Here is an 11,055-nt window from a genome sequence, read left to right on the forward strand (position 1 = left end):
AAGTTTATTTAGTTGATCTAAATAAAATCACTTACTAAAAAAAAGAAAAAATATTTTATTAGTTTACCTGCATGTTATGTGAACATTAATTGACATCAAAGAGACCAAAAACCACGAATGTGATAAATTAAATTATTGAAATTTTGACTTAAAATCTCAGTGGAACTTCAAGAAACATCAAGGGGGTTTGGGTGACAAAAAAGTTTGAGAATTCCTGATCTAATGCAGCCAGGAAGATTCCAACCTTGAACATCTGAATCCCAACGAGAAGAAAGAGGTGCTGGAACGCTGTGTGTTTAGGTAAAGAAGACTTCTTTGCTTTTCCCCTCAAGGCCTCCACTGATTCCAGCATACTGAACACACACACACACACAAAACACAAAATTACTAAAAGCATTTAATGGGTTTGTTCACCCAAAAAAGTCATTACTCACCCTCATGCCATTTCACACCCGTAAGACCTTCGTTCATCTTCAGAACACAAATTAAGATATTTTTGATGAAATCCGATGGCTCAGTGAGGCCTCCATTGACAGCAAGATAATTAACACTTTCAATGCCCAGAAAGCTACTTAAGACATATTTAAAACAGATCATGTGACTACGGTGGTTCAACCTTAATGTTATGAAGCGATGAGAATACTTTTTGTGCGCCAAAAAAACAAAATAACGATTTTATTCAACAATATCTAGTGATGGGTGATTTCAAAACACTGCTTCACGAAGCTTCGAAGCTTTACGAATCTTTTGTTTCAAATCAGTGATTCGGAGCGTGTATCAAACTGCCAAAGTCACGTGAACGAGGCTTTGTTACGTCATAAGTGTTTCGAAACATTTCAAAACTTCAGTAGTTCACGTGATTTTGGCAGTTTGATACACGATCCGAACCACTGATTCGAAACAAAAGATTCGTAAAGCTTCATGAAGCAGTGTTTTGATATCGGCCATCACTAGATATTATTGAATAAAGTCATTATTTTGTTTTTCTCATCGCTTCATAACATTAAGGTTGAACCACTGTAGTCACATGAACTGTTTTAAATATGTTTTTAGTATCTGAAAGTGTTAATTATCTTGCTGTCAACGGAGGCCTCACTGAGCCATCAGATTTCATCAAAAATATCTTAATTTGTGTTCTGAAGATGAACGAAGGTCTTAAGAGTGTGGAACGACATGAGGGTGAGTAATTAATGACAGAATTATCATTTTAGGGTGAACTAACACTTTAAGCTGCAGTCCATGCATCTCAATTGTCTACTGATGGAAAACAGCTTTTTTTCTTGCTCTTTGATGTATTATGACTGACATTATAAGTAGTGTTTTGTAGGATACGTCACCTGTTCCAGCCCTGTCTCTGCTCTAAACTGAGGGTCTGAATGCTCTGAACGTATTTGCTCTGGTTGAGCAGCATGTCGGCGTACTGCACCAGACAGTAGATCCACATGGTTCCGTCAGCTTTTACACCCAGAATCCTCCTGGAGTTCACCCCCTCCTCCTCAGGTGAATCTCCTATAACAGCCATTGTGTTCAGGCCCTGCAGAAGACTGGAGGAGATGAAGAATATATTTATTAATTTAATTTAAAAGTGGATTATGTAATATTGACAGCTAGTGGTTGAACTGGGTACTGCAGTCCAAATTCAACACCTTTATATATTTATATTTATTAATTTAATTAACATTTACATTTAAACATTAAATCTAAAAATGCTAGAAAAAACTGCTCTTTATTTTGACAAGTTTTTAGCATTTTATTTTTAATTTCCAAAATCGTATTTAATTCTAATATTGGCCATTTGTTGGTTAATCGGCCATAATTAGTCATCAGCGAAATGCTAGTTGGGAACAAGACTAACATAGACAGTGATAAAATGGGAATAGTTCTAAGACAATTAAAAGTACTACAATAAAACATGTATGGTGTGGAGGTGAAGAACATAAAATCAGACCCGTAGAAGGCTCCAGAGAGGGTGGCTCGTGTTTGTTGATCTATGGGCACTGAGAGAGCCTGCGCCGTCTCAGGGATTTCTGGGGTGGGTTTCTTGACATTAAAGAAGCCGTGGAAGAAAATAAACCTACAGGAGAAAGACAAAACATCACAATACCATCCATTCATATCAGTATAGATGCCATGTTGAGACCATTGATGAAATATCAAGAGGGGTTACCTAGCCACTTTCATGACGAGATCCTCCTGCTTCTTAATCTGATGGTTTTCCACAATGAAAGTGAGGCGTGGAATGATCCATTTACGAAACCTGGCAACACAGCTGTCACTCCTACAGAATGAAATAAAAAAAAGAATAAATATGAAACTGACATAAGGAAAATGCCTGGGTGGTGACACATTTTTTTTAAATTTTGTTGAATTGAAAAATGACATTGATACAAAAAATTATTAAATAATTCAAAAAAGTTGTTTTATTTATTAACTTAATAGTTATAATAAATAAAATATGCTATTTTTAAGAAATAAAAACTATTATTGTTGTTACTTTTAATTAATTATAATATTTTTATTTGATAAAAATATTACCATTATTAACAATTGTTAAATAATATGTGAAAAATTATTCAAATAAAATAAAATAAAATAAAATAAAATAAAATAAAAATAATTAGATAAAACATTAGAAATGTTGCCTTGGCAAGTAACTGAAAATAAAATAAGCTGAAGTACTAAACCTATAATTTAAATAAATTAAATCTAAATAGAAATTTAATAAAATAATAATAATAATAAAAATGATAAAAGCACAAAATTTATTATTTTGAATAATTTAAATAACACTAAAATAGAACTAACTAGTGAAAAAATATGAGATCATTTAGTTATGATCTGCTTTGTTGAAGTTTATACTTTTCCCCCAAAAAACTCTAATCGTAATGATTTTACAACAGTCAATTATTGGAAAATAAAGCGTAAACTCACTCTAGTCTAGAATCTTGGTTTCCTTTCTGTCTGCGGGTGCTGAAGTCCAGACAGTTCTCCAGCTGTGGCTTGCAGAACGCCTCCAACAGCCAATCCACGTACTGCTGCAGCGCAGAGGGAATCATGTGATCCAGAACCCTCCAGTAGGACGGGACCACAGGGTAGCCCTGGTTAGTGAGCTGGGTGAAGCTGAGCACAACGGTGAGCTGTTTGTCAGCGTCAGAGCAGCCTTGCATGAACTCGCTCACGTACTTCTCCATTTCCGGAGCAAACCTGAATCGGTCTGGCGACTGTAAGGAGAGACGCACAGTAAACATACAATCTGATGACACAAACTTCATTCGGCATGGAATAAAAGCTTATTGTAGAGATGCATGATTAATCGTTAAAATATCACAATCCCGATTCAAACACTTACGTTATCTTATTCCTAAATGACAACGATTCGGCTATGTCTATTAAATCTTTGATAAGTACAATCAAACCTGAACATTCAAATCTGAGCTGGCGCTGCTGTCGAGCCAGAGAGAGGTATGAAACAGCTTGACAAAATCTTTTCAACACATAGTATCATTATTTCTGTGTTACAATAATTCAAATTATCACACAAGGACTGGGATAAAAGTTTATATTTCTGATATAAACACTGATGTCTACTTTAGCGATCAAAGTAAATCATCTTTTGAAAGTAAATTGACGCTTCAAATTAAGTGGCTGTTTACACGACACCGTTTTCAACTAAAAACAGCTTTTTGTGTGTTTTGGCCATTCATTTACAGGACAACTGCATTTTGGGAGCCTGAAAACAAACTTTTGAAAAAGGGTTTCAAAGTGCATGTTTTTTGAAAATTACACCGTCATCGTCTCCATGTAAACTACAAAAACGTGAATTTATGAAAAAGGCATTATGCGCATACCTATCACATGTTCAGTCTATAGGCGTATAGTGTACCTTTACAAAGTGACATCGCCACCTACTGGCCTGGCAGCAGAACGCAGCGTTTTTAGGCATTTTTGCAGATCTGTGTGAACGGGGATTGTTTTGACAATCGTTGTCGTGTAAACATACCCTAAGATTGTCTCAATTACTTTGTTACACCAGTAGGTGGCGACATGTAACTGTTAAAAAAATGTATGTCATTGAATCATTCATTCAAGAGATTTGTTCAAAAATGCTGATTCACCCAGTAATGAAACAAGTTAAGTCTTTATGAGTGAGTCATTGAATCATTCATTCAACTGATTTTTTGAAAAATAACTTCTATTTTTTAAATAGACTGCAGCAAGTAACATTTTGTTTGACAGACCTGTGCAGACAGCATGTGTTCACCATAATGTCTCATCACATCACTGGACAGCACGAACTCAAGCTGAGGGACTGACAGCAGCGGCAAAGAAGCTCCCAGCAACCGGAAACTCAAATAACTGAGAGAAAGAGAGAGAGAGAAAGAAAGAGAGTTTCTACATGTATTTTGATCATTGTGTAAAAAAAAAAAAAAAAAAAATCCAAAACAATACAAAAATGTTCATTATTGTGCAGTTGGTTAATTTGATAAACACAATCAACACCAAACCAGATGAATGCTTTCTGCTGACAAGATCTTGAAAACATTCTACATAGTTACATTAAAAAAGGATGTATGTGCAATATGTGTCATAATTTTATGCAAAATAACCTTTCATCACATGAGGCGTTTCCATATCTGGGTGCATATTAGACACTTAAACTAGCAGGTTAAGGTTTGACTACACATGTAAAACTCACTGTGTGGGTCCAGGCATCTCTGACATCATGCCTTTGATGATGGCTTCGGTCCAGAACATCTCTAAGTTCTCCTCCCGCAGAGACGCCTGCAGCAAGTCCAACGCGACCGGGGGCAGAATGTTCTCCTTCTTCACAGAGCGAGCGGCCATCTTTAAAACATCCACTAACCTGGGAAAAAATATATTAATAAAACAATAAAGCACACAAAATACAAGCATGTTTTCAACCTACCATGTATAAAACAACATTTTCGCTCTTTCAAATAAAATCAACACAAATAAATAAATAATTATTAATCAATCAATAATATTATAAAACAGCGCATATGGAGAAAGAAAGCAAAAAGGAGATATCGACACTAACTTCGGCATGTTCTCTTTAGTAATGACTGTTGTGGTTCCCAATAATTTCTTCAGTTTTTTGGGTTTGAGCACTGAGGGAAACTTCTGTAGGGCCACCAGGAGGAGCTCCAGCTGCTCGGGGGTGTTGAGGGCGGAGGTCAGGTCTGACTTCAGGGCGCTGAAAAGCACCTCTTCAAACACATCCGTCGATGTCTATACAACAAAACACAATGCAAATAAAACATTACAGGGTGTAATATATATACATTCATATATAAATAATATTATTATTGTATTAATTGTATACAATTTATATGATAATAATTATGATTATTATTTTTGTTGTTAAATATAACAAAACAATATATATACATAATAATGTCACTCTTATTAATATATTAAAATATTATTGTGTTTATTGCATGTAATAATACTAATTAATATTAGTATTAATATTTAATTTATATAATAATATTATGTATTAGTGTTATTATTAATACTATAATATGTATATATTAATTTATAGTATTATTAATAACAGTAATAAATAATATATATTATATTAATATATTATTATTAAATAAATAAAATATTAATTCTATTATTAATTAGTATTATTACATGCAATAATAATAATAATAATAATAATAATAATACACAATACATTTTTAATATATTAATAAGAATGACATTAGTATGTATATTAATTTATATGTTATATTTAACAATAATTGTAATTATTATTATTATTATTATGAATATATACATATTATTAATGTCATAAATATTATTTGTACTATTAGGGCGCTCAAAAGCACTTCAAACACCTTCAATAACTACAACAAAACAATGCAAATAACATTACACAATATATAACTTAATCTATCAATATTATTATTATTGTTTTTAGGGTATGTAATAATACTAATTAATAATATTTGTATTAACATTATTATTGCTATTATTTTTGTTATTAATATAAACAGTATATAAAAGAATATTTGTGTTAATGTTATTAGGCTATTAGGGAGCTACATGACAATATATAAATTAATTTATAGATTTTATTATTGTTTTTATTGTATAAAATAATAAATAAAAATATTTATATATTAATTCATGTAATATGTTAATAGTTATTACTACTATTATTAGAGATGCTCCAATCCATCGGCCGTAGATCTGTATTGGCTGATAATCACATTCTATGACTCGATCGGGAGTCACTAAATTGAATAATAATCACCTCCGACAGGATGTCAACCATGGTTTTTCTGGGCAGGTCTTTCAGGTGTTCTCTGTACTGGGACAGACTCTGTAGGAGCTGGATACACTCCAGCATGACCTGCGGCTCCTAAGAGGTGATGTGGTGACAAATGAGAGAGACAGAAATAGATCATCAACACAAATGAGTGTTTATAAGCATCCCAAATGCCATCCTAAAAAATATGCAAAATAAGAATTAGTTTTGTATGTGATGTACATGTCTTACCTTATGCAGACGTGTGGACTGAGACAGGGAGAGCACCCCGAAGAAATTCCCAAAAGCTGTATTTCTGATAAATTTCTGTTAAGAATCGAAGCATGATAAGAGACAAGAGCAATGATTGTGATTATGACTGATTGATGATAAAGATGATAAAATATGGACTCACCTTTTTGGCTGTCTGGAGGTTGTGCTTTTCCTTGATGTGGTCTAGTGTGGATTTCAGTGAGACCTCCTCAAATACACTCAGCAGCTTCGTATAGAAACAATAACAGTCAATTACGTAACTAATGACTGCTATAAGGAAAAATGTGAAGATAAAACTTGAATGGCTAAAAATACCTGAGCGAGAGCCACACTGTATCCTGACCGAGAGTCTTCTCTTGCGTGAGAAAGACCTTCCACTAGCCTCTTCAGTGTATACTTCAACTCATCTGCCTGGATGAAATACAGAACATAAACACTGAGAAAACATACATACACCATCAACTAGAATACACTGACTCTATCATACAAGGTCATCTGATCTGCTTTGCCATATTCTTCAATTAGGAGCATTTTTGAAAACAGATATATAGGTATATAAACAGGCGGATGAATGGACGTACGGAAAAAATGATGGATGGATGGATGGACAATGATGGATGAATGGATGGATGGATGGATGGACAGAATGATGGATGGATGAATGGATGGATGGATGGATGGATGGATACATTTTAGATGGATGGATGGACAGAATGATGGATGGACACATTTAAGATAGATAAACGGATGGATGGATGGATGGATGAATGGACAGATGGACAGAATGATGGATGAATACATTTAAGATAGATAGACAGTTGGATGGATGGATACATTTTAGATGGATGGATGGATGGATGGACAGAATGATGGATGGATACATTTAAGATAGATGGATGGATGGATGGATGGATGGACAGAAAGATGGATGGATGGATACATTTAAGATAGACAGATGGATGGATACATTTTAGATGGATGGATGGATGGATGGATTAATGGACAGAATGATGGATGGATATATTTAAGATAGATAAACGGATGGATGGATGGATGGATGGATGAATGGACAGATGGACAATGATGGATGAATACATTTAAGATATATAGATGGATGGATGGACAGAATGATGGATGCATACATTTTATATGGATGGATGGATGGACAGAATGATGGATGGATATATTTAAGATAGATGGATGGATGGATGGATGGATGGATGAATGGACAGAAAGATGGATGATACATTTAAGATAGACAGATGGATGGATGGATGAATGGACAGAATGATGATGGATACATTTAAGATAGATGGATGGATGGATGGATGGATGAATGGACAGAAAGATGGATGATACATTTAAGATAGACAGATGGATGGATACATTTTAGATGGATGGATGGATGGATTAATGGACAGAATGATGATGGATACATTTAAGATAGATGGATGGATGGATGGATGAATGGACAGAATGATGATGGATACATTTAAGATAGATGGATGGATGGATGGATGGATGAATGGACAGAAAGATGGATGATACATTTAAGATAGACAGATGGATGGATACATTTTAGATGGATGGATGGATGGATTAATGGACAGAATGATGGATGGATACATTTAAGATAGATAAACGGATGGATGGATGGATGGATGGATGAATGGACAGATGGACAGAATGATGGATGAATACATTTAAGATAGATAGACAGTTGGATGGATGGATACATTTTAGATGGATGGATGGATGGATGGATGAATGGACAGAAAGATGGATGGATACATTTAAGATAGACAGATGGATGGATACATTTTAGATGGATGGATGGATGGACAGAATGATGGATGGATACATTTAAGATAGACAGATGGATGGATACATTTTAGATGGATGGACAGAATGATGGATGGATACATTTAAGATAGATAGATGGATGGATGGATGAATGGACAGAAAGATGGATGGATACATTTAAGATAGACAGATGGATGGATACATTTTAGATGGATGGATGGATGGACAGAATGATGGATGGATACATTTAAGATAGATAGATGGATGGATGGATGAATGGACAGAAAGATGGATGGATACATTTAAGATAGACAGATGGATGGATACATTTTAGATGGATGGATGGATGGATTAATGGGCAGAATGATGGATGATATATTTAAGATAGATAGACGGATGGATGGATGGATGATACATTTTAGATGGATGGATGGATGGATTGATGGACAGAATGATGGATAGTTACATTTAAGATGGATGGATGGATGGATGGATACATTTTAGATGGATGGATGGACAGAATGATGGATGGATACATTTAAGATAGATGGATGGATGGATGGATGGATGAATGGACAGATGGACAGAAAGATGGATGGATACATTTAAGATAGACAGATGGATGGATACATTTTAGATGGATGGATGGATGGATGGATTGATGGATACATTTAAGATAGATGGACGGACGGATGGATGGATGATATATTTAAGATAGATGGACGGACGGAATGATGCATGGATGGATAGATGGATGGATGGACAGAATAATAGATAGATAGATGGAATGAGGCATGGATGGATGGATGGACAGCATAATGGATAGATAGATAGACAGACAGATAGATAGAATAATGGATGAATAGATGAATGAACAGAATGATAGATAGATAGATAGATAGATAGATAGATAGATAGATAGATAGATAGATAGATAGATAGATCAGTGCTTCCCACACATAGACTTTACTTGGGCGGGCCGCCCACGTATAATAACGGCCGCCCAAGTATATTTGGAGACACATTTTTGCTTTTATTATTTTTATCCTCTTATACTTTTATACCCGCGCAAGATAATGAAACCATCCGCGATCGATAAACTAGTCGTTTCGTACCTGCTCGTTATGTGTGCGTCAGAACTGTTTACTCCCGCTGACATTCCCACGGGTGCTGCATTCTGCAAAGTCACAAGGCGGCGCTGTTGCGCGTTCTACAAGCTCACGCAACAGCGCTTCAGTCTGCTTCAAAGTGATTCTCAATTAATAAAAAGCGCAGATTTATGCCAAGCGATTGCTGATGAACTCAAGTTGATGAATTATTACAATGTCTACTTTATGGTCTTTATATAAAATGTTTTAGACGATTGTAAGAATGAAGGATCAGCCTGCAATAGTACAGACACTTCAAAATAAGAGTACCTATGTATTTCGAGCTTGTTTATAATTAAAAGTCACATGCTAAGTTTTTTCTTTTGGGCATTATTTGTATTTTGGTTACACAATAAATTGTATTTAATTTGATTTCCATTTAATTCATAGTAAATTATTGTAGTCTCCCCCACAGGAAGAAAAGACTAAGAACATTATTTAACAAATATATTATTCATTTTATAAATTTTACTAGTAAAATCTGTGTCCCATTCACTGAGAGAGACACTATATGACAGCAAGGAGAACATAGGAAAAGGTGAACCATTTAAATGCTGTAATTTTGCATAATTTACAATGCATAATATTAGTATGTAATTAAATGTAATATGTTATGTAATTAAAATTAATTTCAATAAATAAAAATACTGTTAAAAATCACACATTATTTGTTAGTCACATGTAGTAGACCATTTTTGTGCCGGGGTAATAGGAGGATTTTTTCGCCCGGCTACCACCGCAAGTATATTTCAAACCTGTGGGAAGCACTGTAGATAGATAGATAGATAGATAGATAGATAGATAGATAGATAGATGCATGGATGGATGGATGGATGGACAGAATAATGGATAGATAGATAGATAGATAGATAGATAGATAGATAGATAGATAGATAGCTAAATGAACAGAATGATAGATAGATAGATAGATAGATAGATAGATAGATAGATAGATACAGATAGAATAGAAAAATGTAATGATTTTTTAATAAATGAAAACTGTTAACTCGAATGTTTTCCTCTCTTCAGTTCAGATCATCTCGTGTGGAGAGTGTGAAGATTAAAGTTCATATGAAGAATCATCATGTAGAACAGCCGCATGAGACCCACGTGTTTACATCAACAACCAAACCCGGTCACACAGTCAGGTAATGACAGCTTATTACATCAGCTGATACAAGCTAAAACAGCAATAACAACCAGCTCTAGCTGAGAACAGCACTGATCGACAGAGATGAGCCAGTATCAGAAGTGACACTTCATACCTTCTCGCTCTGCTTCAGGTGTTCAATCAAATCCTCTACCGCTTTGAGGCGGATGTCTCGCTCGGGTTTCGCGATGTCCCAGAAATAATCCAGGAACTGTCGGTTCTGTTTGAGAATGCCTTTAGCATCGGTAACTTTGGGTCGCTCGGTGATATTCTCCATCTCTCCCATGTTTGTCTGCATCACTACAACCATGAGAGTGTGGCGCACACGTGGGGGGAGGTCGCGACTCGCGAGGACGTTTTCTTCCAGGGCTACTTCCGCGCAGCGAATTCAAAATAAAAGTCTC

At 35.0% G+C, this 11,055-nt stretch overlaps 1 protein-coding gene across 1 annotated transcript in view; it reads right to left on the bottom strand.

The window, feature by feature from the left end:
• The window catches only part of mybbp1a (MYB binding protein (P160) 1a), a 22,106-nt gene extending 11,051 nt beyond the window's left edge, over positions 1 to 11,055 (bottom strand). Inside the window, exons 1-13 of the mRNA XM_048188723.1 lie at positions 10,767 to 11,055; positions 6,866 to 6,961; positions 6,693 to 6,776; positions 6,530 to 6,604; positions 6,284 to 6,391; positions 5,060 to 5,250; positions 4,697 to 4,864; positions 4,239 to 4,356; positions 2,932 to 3,221; positions 2,168 to 2,278; positions 1,949 to 2,074; positions 1,338 to 1,544; positions 245 to 353 (exon numbers count right to left, since the gene is read on the bottom strand). Coding sequence (XP_048044680.1) covers positions 245 to 353; positions 1,338 to 1,544; positions 1,949 to 2,074; positions 2,168 to 2,278; positions 2,932 to 3,221; positions 4,239 to 4,356; positions 4,697 to 4,864; positions 5,060 to 5,250; positions 6,284 to 6,391; positions 6,530 to 6,604; positions 6,693 to 6,776; positions 6,866 to 6,961; positions 10,767 to 10,961 — 1,878 coding nt within the window. The 5' untranslated portion in view covers positions 10,962 to 11,055. The remainder of the gene's footprint in view (positions 1 to 244; positions 354 to 1,337; positions 1,545 to 1,948; positions 2,075 to 2,167; positions 2,279 to 2,931; positions 3,222 to 4,238; positions 4,357 to 4,696; positions 4,865 to 5,059; positions 5,251 to 6,283; positions 6,392 to 6,529; positions 6,605 to 6,692; positions 6,777 to 6,865; positions 6,962 to 10,766) is intronic.

Source organism: Megalobrama amblycephala, linkage group LG4 (assembly GCF_018812025.1).
Source record: "Megalobrama amblycephala isolate DHTTF-2021 linkage group LG4, ASM1881202v1, whole genome shotgun sequence".
Taxonomy (NCBI): Eukaryota; Metazoa; Chordata; class Actinopteri; order Cypriniformes; family Xenocyprididae; genus Megalobrama; species Megalobrama amblycephala.